Genomic DNA, 20,293 nt, shown 5'->3' on the forward strand with positions numbered 1-20,293 from the left:
GAGCATTAAATTATATACTTTTCACTTCTATTTATATTTAAATTCCAATGAGTCCTAATAACAACTCCTATAGTGACTTCTGGTGGAAAGCAAAGGAACAACGACAGTGAAATCTCTGTTACACTATCACAGCCTGGCCAGGACACTGAAGGTTGAGCCACCAGAGACAATTAAGGTTTGGCTAACACAGCACCAGACATGTGGCCTTTAGGCTCCTATTCCCATCAATCCCACCTTCACTTTTTTTTTTAAAAAAACTTTCAGCCTAGAACTTACATTGGCCACCTCCTCCTTAAATATTTTTCTATAGGAATCCACAAAAAAGGACCGCTAGATTTCTAGATTCAAGAAGTAATCATTAATTTTTAAGAAAAGTTAACAGGTGACAGTCTAAGTGTAGCTAAACAGACCTAATGTAAGTGCTTTCAGTGGCATGTCCAAAATGTGGTAATATTGTCATTAAAAAGCTGAACTTTATCACATCTCTGTGCCCTACTCTTTTTGATATAATAGCTAAAACCTATTAATAATATCAAAACATCTCAAAAGGTCAAGCAGAAAACAACAAGATGAAAGGAGTTGTCAAGAATAAGGCAATCATCTTAATACTCAAGGCATTTGCCAGGGCTGTTTAACTAATATGTGATGTTCACTTTTAATTTCAATATAGTGCCATTTGGGCAAAAAATGTTCTATTTTTTAATTAATTACCATGTCAGTAGCTATTAAGATTAAAACAAAGACCACATCAATAATAAATATTTAATCCAAAGAAAGGATTACAAGAAGAGCAATAAAAATCAATTTTTAGAGCTGGAAAATTGTGACTTTTTCTAGTTTGACTGGTATTTTCATTATATTGACAAAACCATGATCTTACCTGACACTGACATTCACCTAATGTAATAGCAGCCATGTATAATGATGTAAGTACTTATCAATTTTACTACAGTAGAACACAATTCTATTACACTGAGGTTAAGTTATAAGGAAATTCTCTTGCTCTTCATCAGATGTAAAATCATAGAATCATAGAATATCAGGGTTGGAAGGGACCCCAGAAGGTCATCTAGTCCAACCCCCTGCTTGAAGCAGGACCAATTCCCAGTTAAATCATCCCAGCCAGGGCTTTGTCAAGCCTGACCTTAAAAACCTCTAAGGAAGGAGATTCTACCATAAAATAACACATATGGATCAAGAAATTCTAGAAACTGGTTTTTTTTTTTAATAGTTCCCTGTTATGTCATAGGAGATTAAAACTCTTCCAAATAATTTGTGAAACTCACAGTGTTAATAATCTTTATATTTACTCATTGATAGAAAATAGACTCTTAGAACTGTATGTCTTAATACACATAGTAAGTATAGCTACCCTATGATATATTAAAGGATTGGGTAAAACAAAAAAACACTGTGACCATTTAATAAAAAACGTACCTGGAAACTGGGCCATAAAATGACCTGCAGAATATTCCAGCATGGGATTTTGTTCTACTACCTCACGAAAGTTAGAAATGCAAAACATACCTTTGCTTTTTGTGATATAGTTAGAAGTGATCAGAGGATAGACATTGCGTGTCCTAGTTAGGTAACCAACATTACAAGGAGAAGATTAAATAACACTACAATGGCCACTGTCTCTCCAAATAGACACACTGAAGTTTTCTTTTTATTCACAGGGTGGGTACAAGATGTGGCAGAAACTTGCCACCGTTACCCTTCCAATGACCTCAGCCTGGAAGCATTGCTCAGTGGCTGTAGGAGAAAAGGAGCCACTAAGTCAGTCCTCCACCATATATGCAGAAAACACTGATAATACATAAATAAAATGACTCAGTGGTGAAAACAAATCTGTATAATCTGGGAGGGTCAAAGAATGTCTCCCTAAATTTTAAAATCTCGTGCTTCATCTACTATACAAACACATGCCATTGGTCTGAATATATCCTTAAAAATATAAATGTATGTTTCCCATTTGAAAAATTAACTTTGTAAAATTATGTAATAAATATGCAAAAAACCCCTAAAAATACTACCCAATTTAAATTCAAAAACCATGTGTACATGTTATGTAAGCAATACTCATTAGTTAATTTTCTGCCCGATGGTGTCAGACATGTAAAAGGCTGAGCCAGTGGGAAAACAGCAGGAAAAAGCCCCCAGCCTTTGACTTTATCTGACAGGTTGAAAGTAACAAGATAATTTTGCTGGATTTATTCTTTGTGGAACATATTATACAAACACACTAATTTTGAGAGCACTTAACCCTAGTTTAAAGAGCGGGAGGGAGAAGAGACTGAATATTAATGAGATGGACCCAATGTGTTTAATGAAAAGTTGCTTTTCTGAATGTGACATTGGATGTTAACCCTGGTTAGAAGATATTTGAACGGAAGGCTTATTTGCCTTGGGACTACATTCTATTTGGGCACATCACAAATTTCATTATAAACTTGAAAATGCCATGATTGCAGTTGGAATATTCACTTGTTAAAATAAGTATTGTAAAAACGAGATGGATGGAATAAAACTGGGGGAAAATGATGTGGGCTACTCCTAGAATTTTCTCAAATGACCCAGATCTTTAGAATGAAGTTTTCCTTTGCCTAGAAACGAAGTGGCTTTTCTTTTCCTCATTCAGCTGCTAGTTCTGGGAAAAGCCCAAAGAGAAACATTTAGATTGGAGGGGTCTTTGAGAAGATGTGACAGTTGACTGATGAGCATCCATAAAATGACAAAGAATAGTTGTGTGAAGCCTGTGCATCACATCGCCTCTCCCTGGGAAACTAATTGCTCTGAATTGTTAATAGTAACATTATTTTTCTGGCAATCATTTCTTTTGAATACCCAAAATGAGCATGAAACAGCTCCTTTGACCGGACATAAAAGTTAAATGTCCCAATGTTGATCAAATTAACTTCAGCTATGTGACAATGGACTATATTTGTGAGAAAATAATGAAGGGCACAAAGGGGTGCTTTATGCCAAGATTTCACAGTTGTAATGTAAAAATGTTTCTGTTGAACTAGGCCAGGCAACATTTCAAAAGGAAAACAGAAGAGCACTGTCACTTTCAAAAAAAAAAAAAAGCTCATTTCATGGATCTGAATGGTCTGGATAATTTCAGGAAGTTTCAAAGGTTGGCACATCAAGAACGCCAGCATCAAGCTACTATCTCACATGCTGATTCTTATTTAACTCTCATATAATACTCATAAAGAACACCCTCTTGTAGTCCTTAGTCAGGCAACAATCCTATTGAAGTTGACAAAAATTTTGCCTGAGTCAGGGCTGTAGGATTTGGCTCAAAAGTAGTCTAATTTCATGCAGACAAAAAGACTAATTCGTAAATAAAATATTTATGTAGGTGTGAAGTGAAGCATGTGATCTACACTGTTAACCACATGTTCCTCTCCCTATTTCACACATGAACGTAATTCCCAACATTTAGAAGTTATGAAGATGCAGTTGCGGTGAAGATAGGGGCAGGATTAGGCAAGTACGTTATCCAATATGGGAAGGGAAGCAGCTTTCAGATGTTCACTTCTGAAGCATATGGAGTAAATTCAGTCTCTGTTATATCAGTGTAAATCCAGAGTAACACCACTGACCTCCAAGAAGTTAGACTGGATTCATGCAAATGCTGAGAAAAGGATTTGTCTATATAGTCTACAACAAAAAGTCCATGATAATTCTGCCTTCCTCACCGTCACTGAATTATAAAGGTAAAAAATAACATGACACATTACACACATACTCCAGTTGCCCTTTGCATATTCTCCTCACCACATTATTCTTATGCCTCCTCTTTTTGTTTTTTAAAACCAAAATAAGCTGTTTACTATTCTAATATTATTAGATTAAATATTTGCATTCAAAAAATCTTATTCAGAATTACTTCATAATCATGCAAACATTTCTAGATACCTTTAACATCAACTTTCATTTTTAAAAAGTTTACAATTTAAAGATATTTTAGAAGCTTCATGCCTATGTACTAAAGCTTTGGCATAAAATAATATATGTGGTTAACAAGACTTTTGTAACGTTAAAATAATTTACTTAAGTTTTACTTGTATCTATTGCTTTTAATTCTTGCATAAGAGAATCTTGTGGTCATTTGAACCCCACATTAAGGAGGTTGTAGTTAGTTAATGTTTATGAAGATATTCACAGAACTGCTGATGCACACAGAGGACAGAACTGTGGTTCACTTACTCCCACCATAACTTACATCAACTGTGAGAAGGTGTTTCTGTTTCATTCACTGAAGGTTTAGCTCATTAAACTGTTTTCCTTCTCAGTATTGTTCACTGAGTCTGAACTGCATTGCAGTTAAATGCTCTTTAGCAGTTTAAAGGCTTTAGAGGAAAAGACTTATCAGCCTCTGTTTTTAACAGCACTAAATCTGCATTATTAGTTCATGCAGATAAGGGGATTTAAAGGCCTGGCTTGAAAACTCTCTCTTCTATGTTTATCCGACACTGCATAGCTCCAGTAGCTCAGCTGGAAATGTAGATCTATGAAGCTTTAAAGAGAGATTAAAGCCAAGAAAAGAAGTACTTTTCCCCCTATAGATGTTCTCACTTTTCCTTTTCCTACTGTCTGAAGGAGTGATGGCAGACAATGGTCAAAGATGGTTCCCAAAACCTTCTGAATGGGGACACTGTTGGTGGTAGCATTCATTCAAAGTGAGCTTCAGTGTATTGTCCTCCCCAATCAGCAGATCAGAATAGAGTTTGCTGGTGGCTGCCAAAAGGTTAGCAGTGCCCATGAAAGGGGTTTCCCATTATTCACTGCTCTTACAGAACTCCTCTTTTGTGCTAGTCAGCCCATCATTTCACTATGGAGGTCCGGATCTGCGGCTGGCTGCTCTCTGAAAATGAGCAATTCATGTGAATGCAAACCCACAGTAGTAGTGCAACCTAAAATTGAAGGTTTTCTTTTCTAAAGACAGGGGAGTTAGGGCAGTTTTTGGCAATGTCACATTTTAATGATATACCATCATGACATCTTTGACCCACAGTTAACACTAATACTACAGTCTGATTTCCTTACCCTTGCCAGGGCATCGTGGGAGGTCCAAAGCCAAAATTAGCTAAATGAAGCACATAGCATGCTGTGGCAAGCAAGCAATAAATAATACAGATAGATCTGTTTAGGTTCCTTAATGCAGAACAAAAGAGAAGAGGGACAGAAAATCAAATAAAAACAAAAAAAAACAAAGCAAAGGAAAGGAAAAATTATGTTATCTGTTGGGGTACTGTAACAATATATATCAATTTTTTTGGCTAAAAGCACTCCCAGTCAAGCAGATCTAGAACTCACTGAAGCTCAGTTCATTAATTCAAAGTATATCTTAAAAACTTACAAAGCCAACCTATTTACGTTACATCAATAAGGTTTATGATTTTTAAAAAAATGTTTTAACTGCTTTACTTTGATAGAAATGGCATCAGATGATTTCTCTTCTCCAGCCCTCCCAAAAGTGAGAATGACACACTAAATGTTAAAGCTTTTCCTACCTACCCCCTACTGGTATATAATGGAAAAGTAGGGTATGCACGCAGTGGAAAAAAGCGAAATCTTTCATTAAATAGATGGGCCAGTTTTTAGCTAAATGAAAATTATCCTGGAGACATAAGCAGAGAGGTAAGGCTTTGGCTATTATATTTTCTAAATAAGAAAATATCTATAACCAATTCTATACTTTAAAAGCCTTTCAATGGAAATCTAAAAATACAAAAAAGCACAATACTGTCTACATACAAACAAGATATTTTATGCTGCATACCTAAATTTGGGTCTATTTCCTCTTCATTTTCTATAGGAAACAATCACTAAAATAAACTATTATTCTTTTGTAGAGAATTCCTTACAGAGGAGGTTATTTTATGCAACATCTCAATGCAAAGGGGGACATTGTGTGTAAATGATGGAGAGAGGAGCTGGTTCATTGACCATGAGTCACCCTTAATCTCAGCCCAACCTTTGAGCACAGCCTGACCTTTGTTGGGGGGAGGAATGGGGATTTTTAAAGATCCTCCCATATTTGTACCCATTTACCCCTTCTCCCTTGCTCATCTGACCCCCCCCCCCAACTAGTGCTCCTTATAAGGCTACCCATCCAGTGCTGCTCAAATCAATGGCTTGCGGGAGGGATTCACAAGCCACTCTCAGTACCTGCCGGTCTGAATTTGGATTCCCCATATAGCGACACTCTTAGGCTGATCTCCAGTATGTTACGGCTCAACCTTTTCTGAAAAGATGTGGCTATGACAGTTTCTTCACTGGTCTTGGATATCTTTTACTGAAAAGCTCATTCTCAGTGGCATACGTTGCACCTTGGCACCCCTGACAGGAGGAGCCCCAGACCACGCTATATTTAAATACAGAGAGGCTATCTTAGCTAGGGCCCTACCAAATTCACAGTCCATTTTGGTCAATTTCATGGTCATAGGATTTTAAAAATCGTAAATTTCATGAGTTCAGATGTTTAAATCTGAAATTTCACAGTGCTGTAACTGTAGAGGTCCTGACCCAAAAGGGGGCTGTGGTGGGGGTCGCAAAGTTATTGAAGGGGGGTTGGGGTATTGCCACCTTTACTTCTGTACTGCTGCTAGCAGCTGTGCTGCCTTCAGAGCTGGGCGGCTGTAGAGCAGCGGCTGCTGGCTGGGAGTCAAGCTCTGAAGGCAGCGCCACCATCAGCAGCAGTGCAGATGTAAAGGTGGCATAGTATGGTATTGACACCCTTACTTCTGCATTGCTGCTGACAGGGCGCTGCCCTCAGAGCTGGGCGCCTGGCCAGCAGCTGTTGCTCTCTGGCCACCCAGCTCTGAAGGCAGTGCAGAAGTAAGGGTGGCAATACTGCAGCCCTCCGACAATAACCTTGCGTAAAATTACCTATAGCGTAAAATTACACAAAAGACCAGATTTCATGACCTCTGACATGTTTTTCCTGGCTGTGAATTTGGTAGGACCTTAGTCATAGCTCTGCAGTAATATTAACCAAGGCACAGGCTTCCAGAGAGGAATCATCTGGAGGCTATAGGGGAGTGGGAGATTGATAGAAACCTTTTATGGAGGAGTGATGTGAGGTGCTAATGTAACACCGTGGGCAGGATTGGACCAGGGACTTCTGAAGCTTAGTGCATGAGCCTCTACCATATGAGCTAAAAGCCAACTGCCTCTAAACTAAGGCTGTAGAGCAGACTCATTTAACTCTCTCTCTCTCTCTCTAAGTGTCAGAGTAGCAGCCGTGTTAGTCTGTATTCGCAAAAAGAAAAGGAGTAGTAGTGGCACCTTAGAGACTAACCAATTTATTTGAGCATAAGCTTTCATGAGCTACAGCTCACTTCATCGGATGTAGCTCACGAAAGCTTATGCTCAAATAAATTGGTTAGTCTCTAAGGTGCCACAAGTACTCCTTTTCTCTCTAAGTGGTCTTGTTGCCACTAGATGGGACAGAACACCACGCCCAGAAGGTGTGTGGGTTACAGTAGGATTTGTAGGGAGTGAACTTGGGAAATATGGGGGCTTAAAAGGAGGAGTAGGGAAAGCAGCATATCATGGTATCCAGAGAGGTCTAGTCTTCACTAGGAGAAAAGGTCAGTTTTTAGCACATTAGCTATCATGTTCAAATCCTACTGAGTCAAGGAAAATTGTAGTTTTAATGTGTGTTAGCTGGTCGAGGACCCTATGGTTTGCCTCAACCAGCTAACTTATGTGCGTTACAGCTACAACTTGCCTTGTCTGCATTAGGATTTTAAACATGTTAATTAATATATATTAGAAAGAAGGCCACACTGGTGCCAGATGACTTCACGTGTGAGGGTGAGGGGGCAAAGTCTGGGGAGAGTGTATGTAAGAAGGTGGAAGGGACGTGTCTTGCAAGAAACAAGGGAGGGAAGGTTGGGTGCAGGGTGATGGGAATCTGTTAAGAAGCAGGGAGATGTAACTACTAGCAACGTCACAGAAAGCATGCATGTGTGTTTGAAGAGGAGAAAATTTCAATGTTTAGATAAGAAAGGGAAAGAGAAAGAACTGCATGAAAAGAACCATGTTATGAATGAACCTATTCACTCCTGATATCAAATTATTCCTAACTTATCTGTGATTGCTTAGAGAGATTCCTAAAAAGTTAAGTTACATTTTCAGTATCACCATTACGTCATAGACAACATTGCATATGAAAACGTCTTTAAAGATAAACTTTTAGGCTCTATTTCTCTGGGAAACATGAAGTCAATCAATACTTCATAAAAGAAGCATTCAAATCTTCCAGAGAATCATTAGATGTGACAGTTCAGGCTACTGCTGTATAAATATACTTCCTTTCTGCCTATACATTGCCAATACATGTGTGCCCATACATAAATCATCTTTTCTTGATGGCTGCCTTTATTATGGATCCATAACTGCTAAAGAGGATTATCAAAAGTTTCTTTAGCATATTCTGACAGTGCACTGCCCACTGGACCGAGTTTACTTTGTTAACACTGTTATAGACCGTGGTGCTATCAATAGCTATGGCAGCTGTGTACAAATAATACATTCTCTTTTACAAACAGATTAGATGTTTAGCGTACACTGCTTCTGTTGAGATTAACATACCTTGCATTAAAAACACATTTGAACAGCAACACTTTTTGTTTGTACTTAGCCCCTGTGTAGACTGGGGGGAAAAGGTGTACTTTTAAGATGTGCTAACGCCATTTAAAAATATACTTTTTCCCCCCTAGGCTACAAAAGGCTATAGAAAATCCATAGAAATTCCCCAGTCTTTTCAATTTCTTTTAAAATAATCAGCATTACAAATTGACCTCTAATCAGATCCATGTGAAAACATTCTTAACTCTTCTAAGAAGTGTACTGTTTTAATCTGTATTCGTGCAGTTTTGCAAGTGGAGGAAAATGCTATCAACAGTATACTGTGTGTAACTGTTTTTCGACAGTGGAATAAAAATCGTGATATGACTAGAAAGTATTTTTTATCATAGCTTTTATAAATGACTGAGGGGAAGAGGAGGATGAGAGAGACTAATAGAGTCTAATACATACCTATCAAGTACATAACCAAGAGCCTTATGTCGTATTCCTGAGTAAACCGATGGGCTTGTTTCCCAAGCAATTAAATTGGAAGCATCATGGAAAAGATGAATGTTTACCAAGTCAAAGGCACTATGACAAAGGAAAAACAAATAAAATGACTCAGGATAAAAGAAAAAACATTATTAGCAAGCAGTGGAGCATTCAACATCATAGCACAACATTGTATATTCACGGCTACGGCAACTTACATTTACTCATCCAGACAGTGCAAAGTTATGCTATCGTACTAGAAATTGCCATGGAGAGTAGCACCAATCTGATCCATGGTTAAGGTTTCAGCTAGGCTTCTGTTTACGGTTTATGTATTATGCAAAAATAGAAAGATTGAGATCAATGACAGCTCAGAAAGAGGGGTGGGGATTTTTGGGCAAACTGGGCAAACTGTAACATGACATACGCATAACTTGAGCTGGCTGGAAAATTGCAGATGAAACAGTGTTTTGGAGATTCAGCTAAATTGAAACATTTTGTGGAAATGGTTTGATTTCGCTGAAGATCCGATGGAACCTACCTGACTTCCTGCCAGCTCACCTGCCTGCCCACCCAGTGGGCTACCAGGAACCCCAGGACTTCCAGGGTCTGTGGCTCCAGGGCAGCCTTCCAGGCAGACAGCCCCAGAGCTGGTGTTCCATTCCCTTTCACTGAGAATTTTTACATTTTTGGTTTTGGTCCTCGTTGGAATGAAACCAAATCTTGAAATATTAAAATACTCTGCAAAATGGAATTACCTTTCTCTTACCAGCTCTATGCATAACAACTAAATAAGAACATAAGAATGGCCATACTTGGTCAGACCAAAGGTCCATCTAGCCCAGTATCCTGTTTTCTGACAGTGGCCAATGCCAGGTGCCCCAGAGGGAATGAACAGAATAGGTAATCATCAAGTGATACATCCCCTGTCACCCATTCCCAGCTTCTGGCAAACAGAGGCTAGGGACACCATCCCTGCACATACTCGCTAATAGCCATTGATGGACCTATCCTCCATGAATGTATGTAGGTCTTTTTTGAACTCTGTTATAGTCTTGGTCTTCACAACATCCTCTGGCAAAGAGTTCCACAGACTGACTGTGCGTTGTGTGAAGAAATACTTCCTTTTGTTTGTTTTAAACCTGCTGCCTATTAATTTCATTTGGTGACCCCTAGTTTTTGTGTTCTGAGAAGAAGTAAATAACACTTCCTTCCTTACTTTTTCCACACCGGTCATGATTTTATAGACCTTCATCATATTCACCCTTAGTCGTCCTTTTTCCAAGCTGAAAAGTCCCAATTTTATTAATCTCTCCTCATATGGCAGCCGTTCCATACCCATAATAATTTTTGTTGCCCTTTTCTGAACCTTTTCCAATTCCAATATATATTTTTTGAGATGACGCGACCACATCTGCACACAGTATTCAAGATGTGGACATACCATGGATTTATACAGAGGCAATATGATATTTTCTTTCTTATTATCTATCCCTTTCTTAATGATTCCCAACATTCTGTTTGCTTTTTGACTGCCGCTGCATACTGAGTTGATGTTTTCAGAGAACTATCCACAATGACTCCAAGATCTCTTTATTGAGTGGTAACAGCCAATTTAGACCCCATCATTTTATATGTATAGTTGGAAATATGGTTTCCAATGTGCATTACTTTGCATTTATCAACACTGAATTTCATCTGCCATTTTGTTCCCCTGTCACCCAGTTTTGAGAGATCCTTTTGTAACTCTTCGCAGTCTGCCTGGGACTTAACTATCTTGAGCAATTTTGTATCATCTGCAAATTTTGCACCTCACTGTTTACCCCCTTTTCCAGATCATTTATGAATACAACAGACCCTCGCTCGAATGCAGGATTTGGGATCCATGTGTGGTACCGCGTTAACGTGGGGACCGTGTTATAGCGGGGACCACATTAAAATGAATTGCAATTAAAGTAATTAAATTTGGGATTCATGGTCGCAACTGCTTTATATGCGAATTTGCGCTATATTGACGTGCGTTCTAGCGAGGGTCCGGTGTATATTGAAAAGGACTGGGCCCAGTACAGGGACACCACTATTTTCCCCTCTCCATTCTGAAAACTGGCCATTTATTCCTACCCTTTGTTTCCCATCTTTTAACCAGTTACCAATCCATGAGAGGACCTTCCCTCTTACCCTATGACAGTTTACTTTGCTTAAGAGCCTTTGGCGAGGGACCTTGTCAAAGGCTTTCTGAAAATCTAAGTACGCTATATCCACTGGACCCCCTTGTCCACATGCTTGTTGACCCCCTCAATGAATTTTAGTAGATTGGTGAGGCATGATTTCCCTTTACAAAAACCATGTTGACTCTTCTCCAACAAATTATGTTAATCTATGTGTCTGACAATTTTGTTCTTTACTATCGTTTCAACCAGTTTGCCCAGTACTGAAGTCAGGCTTGTAATTGCCGGGATCACCTCTGGAGCCCTTTTAAAAAATTGGCGTCACGTTAGCTATCCTCCAGTCATTTGGTACAGAAGCTGGTTTAAATGATAGGTTACAGACTACATTTAGTAGTTCTGCAATTTCACATTTGAATTCCTTCAGAACTCTTAGGTGAATACCTTCTGGTCCTGGTGACTTATTACTGTTTAGTTTATCAATTTGTTCCAAAACCTCCTCTAATGACACCTCAATCTGGGAGAGCTCCTCAGATTTGTTACCTAAAAAGAATGGCTCAGGTTTGGGACACTCCCTCACATTCTCAGCCATGAAGACCGATGCCAAGAATTCATTTAGTTTCTCCGCAATGGCTTTATCGTCCTTGAGTGCTCCTTTAGCATCTCGACCATCCAGTGGCCCTACTGGCTGTTTAGCAATTGATCTTGTTTATGTAACCCTTGTCTGCCCATCCTCCTTTCCCTCCCCCTGTTATCGCAGCTTTCCGTAGCTGTGTCATATCTGCCATAAGAATGTAAGGTCTTTGGGGTAGGGATTGTGTCTTGCTATATGCCTGTACAGTACCTTGCATATTTTGGATAGTGTTGTAATAGGAACAACAATAATTATATCTTGGCAATATTCCTGTCTATATGATGTCCTTTGCACTGTCAATTGCACTATACCCTCTATTTTTACTTCCAATTTTAAGAAACATTCTAATGAATATAATGCCCCTATACCTTATACCATTAGCATCTCATTCTGCTTCCATTGAACAACCCCTAGAACTTCACAGTTCCAGCCTCTGCTTCTGTGTTGCAGCAAACATTTCCTTCAACAGCTTTGCTTTGACTAGGGAGATTAAGGGTATATATGCACTACAGGTGTAAGGTGTGATTTCCAACTTGAGGAGACTGTGCTAGCTCTGATCGAGGTAGTGTGCTAAAAACAGAAGTGTAGCCAGGGTGCTGCAAGCAGTGCAAGGGATTCTCTGGTCCAAGTATACACCTAGGGTCTCAAATGGATCGTATTTGGGGTGGCTAGCCCTTCCCGCTGCACACGCTGTTACAGCTACACTTCTCTTTTGAGTGCACTAACTAAATCAGAGCTAGCATGCGTATGCATATGTCAACTCGAGCTGGAAAATATTCTAACTTCGGGGTAGACATATCCTTAGTCTTTCTACTCAGAGCAAAGGTGTTGAAGGAACTGTTTGCTGTGGCACAGAAGCAGAAATTGGAGCCATGAAGTTCCAGGTTTTATATAATGGAAGCAGTTTTAGCTACCAAAATACAGAGTTTCATTTGCTTCTGTGGCCTTTGAGGCTGTGGTTAACCAATTGTCAGTCTGCAGCCCAGAGGATTTTTTGTGAGTGAGAGAAGCTAGAATTTTCCCCAAATTTACAATCTATAAAGGTTTTAAAAACCTTTGGGTAAAAGGAACTCTATAAATCATTACGAAAAGTAATGTGTTTAAACAAATCAGAATTTCTTACACATGTGACCACCTATTATTTAGTGAACAGGCACATGCATGCTTAAACAGATTACTATAATCTTACACCTATTTCATTATGTATATGTTCTCTGCCTATGTCTGACCCTTCTCCATCACCTTTGGATGCCTGCATGCCCATCAGAGCATCCTGATAGTAGTCACACACAATTTTGAACACAGCAACTGCAATTCTGCTCATTCCTTAAGCAGATCACACAAAGTTTGTGGGGCCTCCTCATTTTTACTCTTTATCATGGAGTGGCCTTCTAAAGGGCAGGCAGAAAATAGCCCTATGAAAATTATACACAATGTGAAGTTAAATCAGATCAGTCAGTCACTCAGCCCAATCCCTCCAGCAATTATTCATTTCCTATCTTGGAGTAAAAATTTACTCTGAACCCATCTGTGAACAATGTTTTCTCTAAACACAGCTTCAACGTGCCCCAAAATAGAAAGCCCAAGAAGGCAGCATAGACCTTGGGGTCCCTCATGAGGCAAGAAGAAAAGGCTTGGTTAGTTACCAATAATTGGTGTTCTATAAATATATATTCCTCCATAGAACCCCATCCTTGGAGGCACATGCTGTGCCACCTGGATTCAGGAAGATTAAAAAGCATTAAAGTTATCCGACAGTTGCCTGCCTAATTTATGGGCCAAACCAGAGTTTGCAAAGGAGGAAGTAGCCCTTCCCTTGTTTCTCACCAAGTGCTCAGCCAATTACTGTGCATATGCTAAATACAACAACCAAGAACCATATTCATCACTTACGAATATTGCATGTGAACATTTGTCACACTGTTTAAAATCAAACTCTCCTTGTTTTAGGATCTGAACTGGCTACACGTTCTAAATATCCACAGAAGAGAAAAATACCTTTGTTTTTTATAACTATCTTTGAACAACACAACACACAAAGAGCTACAGTAGAGAGTCAGAGAACATGGGAAATGTGGTGACACACCAACAGTTCCAAGTTCAATGGCAAATGGAAAAGCTGCAACTTGTGGAACAGGGCTGAGGTGCCTCCCTTATAGATATGGCTATGGTGCATATATTGTGGCATAATGTTACCCTATTACACCCTTACTGCTTTTTCCAGTTCTGGACCCATACTGCAGCACACATGATTCTAAGAGTAAGGATCTGTGAAGGCAGTTTGGTGAATATTAAGTATTTTTCCTGTTTATTCTTGTCATAAGATAGGAACCACGTTCAAGCTTTCTGGGGTTGGGACTCTCCTGTGTTTGTACAGTATCCTACACAATCAGACCCCAATCCCAATACAGGTAATTATTAATAATATAATTTGCATAGAAGCAAAATAAACAGCTTCAGTGATTATAAAAACTCCAACACACCTTCAAAATCTGTATCACCTACATAAACCCTTTGTCTTGCATATGCCTCTGCTGTGAATGTTACTCATTTAGGATGTATTTCAGCAAGGAACTTTAGCACATATCTAACTTTAAGCACATGAACCTTAACTTCAAAGAGACTATTCATGAGCTTAAAATTAGGTACATGTATAAATACATTGCTGTAAAGGGTCCTAAATCTGGATCAAATGTGTTGAGAACACAGAATCTCAGAGAGCGCCAGTTCTCTATCTCACCCAAAGAGTTAACAATATTAATGCAACCAAATAAAAACAGATAAACTATCTACCAAAGAAACTTCTAATAGTCAACTGCAGATGACCATTAGAAACAGAGTTAATAGGTGGTACAGCTTCTTCTCAGAAAACAGTTTTATATGTAATATTGGAATGATGTTGGACATTATTTGGTTGTTTAAAAAAAAAGTTCAAGGCACAGATGGCTCATCAGGCTGATGCAGTTTAAGGCACATCAGTTTCCATAGCCAATAGCTTTGACTTCTCACCTCTGCAGATCAGGTACCCATTTTGCAGTTGGGTGAACTAGAGGTAGCCTTTCAGTGTGAGATTGAGCAAAACTCAAACCCAGAGCCTCAGGGATTGTAGTCAAGTACCTTAACCACTCAGTCACTATGCCTCAACCTATTTGAGGGTACCATATTCATGCTTTCTTGATGGCAGAATGCCTTTGATATTTAGAACAAGATTTTCCATTCTCATTACCCAAAATTATATCAGAAACAACAATAATTTCCCCATAAATCTTCTATATCCATAGCAGCAGTTTACCAACAGCTTGAAGAATAAGAAATATACATTTGGTGTTCTTGAGAGATAGAGCTTTCCTCTTTCTGAGCCAAACATTCATTCCTGGATAAACGAAGGTGAAATTTAACCAATTTTTCCAGTTTTTTTCTTCCCAATTTTTGTCCCTTACACTCCTTTTAAATTTTAAAGACAAATAAAGAAATATGCCCCAAAATAAATAAATATGAAATAAACTTAAATGTCTCAAATATAGAGGCTTTTCCTCTTAAATGTACCACAACATCAGAGTCAGTGTGCGCTGAAGTTTCTCTGGTTTAGGTCACAGAGACATGTGACCCATTCTCAGCCAATAGCCACTCTACACAATAATGCTGGGCTTTAAAAACTATTGACAAGTTAAGAAATAATGCAAAACTAACATAAGAGTGAATGTTAGTTCACATGACCTTCTCTCTTATAAGCCTATCATCAGACACAACTCAAGTAGGTTTGGCAATCTCATGATGTAATACACATAACTGATAGTCAAGTACAGTCAGTGTCACAAACTTTTTACATTATTTTCTAAGTAACATTATTTTAGGATAAGTTACTAATTCATCTCAGGGTTACACAACAACAAACTCACACTTTCCTAAGCATTCTTAAACAGAAAGGATTGCTAAATATCTTAAATATTCACCATTTTTACTGAATATATTTATATTTAAAGACCTGTGCAGCAATAATAATTTATTGAAAACAGGAGACATCTATGAGGGATAAACCTCTCAATTCCCTTTGATTTCTTATGGTGGCACTATCCCATCTACCATATAATAACTAAAAAATGTAACCCTACAAATAATAGCCAACTGAATATTTATGATTCCGAGTTTTTAAATATTTGGCCAGCATAGGATGAGCCACGATCTGGGCCCAAAATAGCAAGGCAGACCTAAATTCTGCAAATAAAGAACAATTGCTCATTGCAGATGTGTTTCAGTGCACAAATGTGTAGCAGGAACTGATGTATATGGGCTTGATCCAACACCCATTGAAGTCACTGGAAGTTTTTCAATGGACTTAAGTAGGCACTGGCTTGGGCTCTAAATGGCTAGCTGAATGAGTACATAGAGAGTGGTATATTTTTTCATAAATACTTCCAAAGCTTTTTGGATATCTGTGCCTCACAGATAATTTTCTTGATCAGTCTAATGGCAACTATGCAAATATTAAAATCACATTTATAAAAGTGAGTTTTACCACTTGTCATTTACAATTTACTGAGCATTATTTTGCACATAATAAAGCTAAGCATGATCTGTCATCTCTTCTTTGTAGCAAATAAATTAGGTTATATACATAAAGTTTCTCACAGAAAATATATATGAAATAAAGATAATCATAAATAACTTAATAGGATGCAACATACCAATCAGTAATACACCATCTTGTGCGAATGAAGCCTTTTCTGGACCATTTACACTGAAAAATAAATAAGCAATTTAAATAAGTCAGCTTAAATGAAGGATTGATGGGAGTGTATGAAGAGGTTAATTATACTTTACAAGAGAATATTTTTAAACTGTTTATTGAGAACATAAAATGAACAATCCATATAATGTTTAAGTAATGAGCACTATGAACTATACAAATAAAATATTATTCTCTACTATAAGGATTTAAATTACACGGCTTACTTCTTTGTTTCATTAGTCTAACTATAAACTTGAAATAAAAACTACTTAAAAAAACCTAGTCACTTTTACATAAGTGAGTACTAACAAGGAAATGATTGTTACATTTGTACTTTCAGAAGAAAAATAAAATTACTTTGAATACATACCAAAAACCCCACAACCAATTCTTATCAATTGTGCATAAATGCCTTAACTTGTTTGTAAATTTACCTAAACTGAGAAGTTGCATCATGGAGTTTTACAATGAATTTAAATGAATGGGACATATTAGAAAACTGTACTTTTTCTGCAGATTCTGCCTACCTAAAAATTCTGTAAAAGTTAAAGTGAATTTTAATGAGAGTGTAACAATACATTTATCAAAACAGCAATATCCTCTGTAAGATACAAAACTACTGCCAAGGTATAATCCTGCTGGCATAGCAAAAGAACTCTTTCAGCCGTGGTCCTAAATTGCTCTACCCCCCAAAAAAAAATTAATTAAAATTAAATTAAATTAACAAAGCCATTATGTTGAATCCCATATATATATATATATGGCTACAGTGACTGTGATGCTGGACTATTCATTGCCCCAGATATACTTAAATGATGATGCATGTGATTTTGTGGCAAAAGACTGCAACTACTTATAATAAATAACTATTAACCATAGTACAGCATCCTTCAGAATTGAAGTAATCACACTTCTGGCCTCTCATGAGGCAATATATACACTTTTGACATATACCCTGAAAGGTGCTTTCTTTTCTCCTTACTGTGAACATAACACTAGATGAAATTCTCCACTAACCCCCAAAACTCTACCCTAATAAACTGGTGCCTAACAAAGTCCAAACCACCCAAATACCCTGAGAGAACCTGTTTCAATACAGAAATAAAACCCCCTCCGGCTGCATATTCTTAGCTGTCACCTACAACCCCATACTGGAACTCATACAAGGCATCATCAAACAACTATAACCCATAACCAGTGGGGACCCTATCCTGAAAGAAATCTTTCCTGAACCCCCTCTTCTGGCCTTCAAAGATCCTCCAACCTCACCAAGCTCATCATCAGAAGCAAGCTCCCCACAGACCAAGAACTACCAACTCAAAGCGGCACGAGGCCTTGCTAGAACAACAGATGCAAAACCTACGGATATATCTCCACTGCTACAAGTGATCAACACCCACACACACTACACACCTTTCAAGATCTATGGGTCCTACACCTACCTAATCACAAAATGTGGTGTACTTCATCCAGTGCACTAAATGTCCCAATAACTACTATGTGGGTGAAAACAGACAATCACTACTCTCTCAAATGATCTCACACAGGAAAATGATAGAAGACAAAAATACCATATCACCTGTGGGTGAACACTTTTCAAAAAGCAATCACTCTGTATTTGACCTATCAGCCTTCATCTTCAAAGGAAACCTGCACAACACCTTCAAAAGATGAGCTTGGGAGCTTACATTCATAACTTTGCTAGAAACTAAAAGTCACAGTCTTAATAAAGACACTGGATTTATGACTTATTACAAAAATATGTAACCCACTAACCTCCCCTTTTTGTACTATGACTACAGGGCTGTTAATGGGCCACTTCGCCTTGAATAGTCTCATAGAATATATACTCACTACTTATGCTAAACTATTTATATGATCTTGTATTTAGCTGTGAAACTCTGAGTACCTTTCCCAGACCTGAAGAAGAGCTCTGTGTAACTCAAAAGCTTGTCTCTCTCATCAACAGAAGATGGTCCAGTAAAAAATGTTACCTCACCCACCTTGTCTCTCTAATATCCTGTGACCAACAGGACTACAACAACACTGTATACATAAAGTCAAAGCAGACTATTTTCTCATTATTTTTCAGATGAGCATCACCTCTTATTTTCTTCTCTTTAATTGTACATCTATCTTCCTGGCAACCGGATCATTTAAAAATATTACCTCCCTGGTTCTTGCGGCAACAAATCAGCAGTAACCAATCAGAAGAATGCAAAAAATACATTGTCCCTTTACAACTGTCCCTTTACTAAGGTTCCCTTACCCCCAACAAAATCCTCTTTATATTCAAAACATCAGTTTATAGAGATACTTTTAAAATCTATATTGACTGAATAACAACTTGAACTTGGTAGCTTGAAGGTGAAAACTTACATGAATATTTTCTTTTAACACAAGTTCACAGTGGTTTGTATAAGTAGAGTTATCCAGAAATGATGGGCTACTCTCACTGATTTAGTTTTAATTTAAGAAAAAGACTATTTAAGCATCTGTTTTGGAAAAAAACATATACAATTATGTGGATTAAATAAATTTAAGAGAAAAAAAGGGATCCAGTCTACAATTTTTGATAGTGTCCCTTTAAATACCTATATCCAGGATCTGAATTTTACAATCACATCTGTTGAGCAGCTCTCAAATAAGCAGCTTAACTAAAGAACAGTTTTGGATGAAACATGCTAGTGAAGATTGCTGGCATTCTCATACACTTCATATAGTTTCATCAGCTTTATATTGATTCAGCAATTGGAAAAACAAGAAAACGTTCAACTGAAAATAGTAAAAAGTTCAAGAACATTGATTAACAATAAAGTGCTTCATACATTTATATTTGGAAATGTGAACAGATTGCACTATGAATGCTTTTTCTTCTATTTTTTTTTCATGACTTGAATTATGTCCCCATAATTTCAGATAGTTTGCTATACAGGCAAAGGGTGTTTTCAGGACATTTTAGCTATTTTTTAAAAATCTGACATGGTTCTGTGCCTTATTCTTCCTGCATCAGGGATTTGTTTGTGCCTGCCAGTTGTCCTTTCATAAGAATGTTTCACAGTCTGTGATTCAACTTTGGGTGCCTGAGTGACAAAAATGAATGTAGAAACACTGAAATTAATTTGTTTGAAGAAGAGTTGAGGGATACCAAAGGGGAGATTTGAGAAGAGATAGTTGACTTGTGGGAGAGTTATAATTTTAACACCACCAATCCTCTCAATGAGAGATACCGTAGTGGTATTCCAACCCATTTTTCTAGTCCTTTGATAGCTTTTGTAAATTGTTTAATAAAATTAGCTTTGAAGAGTTCTCCTTTACCCGAAACACTGTGCATACCAATATACCTAATTTGTGAAAGCTCTTTCAGGGTTCTAAAGATTTACTAGAAAACCATCAACACTGAATAAGGTTTGTGTGCATATTTTCTATTTGTAATTGTATTTGAATTTTATTTTTAACAGTGGCCTCAGATTCTGTTTCAATTAAGACTGATGATAAATCTTACTACTTACTTGATTCTTCTTTCCCAGCTGAATTCTTTTAGCATATTTAGATTGTGATCATACTAGCTATTAACTAACTAATTAAAAAAAAATACAGAGAACTCTCTTACAACTACATTCAGCCTATTTCCAGAGTCCTATGTCAAATGCCACTCATGTATCTCAACATCCTCACCTAAGT

At 37.7% G+C, this 20,293-nt stretch overlaps 1 protein-coding gene across 3 annotated transcripts in view; it reads right to left on the reverse strand.

The window, feature by feature from the left end:
* INPP5A (inositol polyphosphate-5-phosphatase A) overlaps window positions 1-20,293 on the reverse strand; it is a 419,434-nt gene that overhangs the window by 129,660 nt on the left and 269,481 nt on the right. For all 3 annotated transcript variants that reach the window (XM_074959113.1, XM_074959111.1, XM_074959112.1), the window contains exons 7-8: window positions 16,566-16,618; window positions 9,061-9,180 (exon numbers count right to left, since the gene is read on the reverse strand). In XM_074959113.1, coding sequence (XP_074815214.1) covers window positions 9,061-9,180; window positions 16,566-16,618 — 173 coding nt within the window. The remainder of the gene's footprint in view (window positions 1-9,060; window positions 9,181-16,565; window positions 16,619-20,293) is intronic.

Source organism: Natator depressus, chromosome 7 (genome assembly GCF_965152275.1).
Source record: "Natator depressus isolate rNatDep1 chromosome 7, rNatDep2.hap1, whole genome shotgun sequence".
Taxonomy (NCBI): domain Eukaryota; kingdom Metazoa; phylum Chordata; order Testudines; family Cheloniidae; genus Natator; species Natator depressus.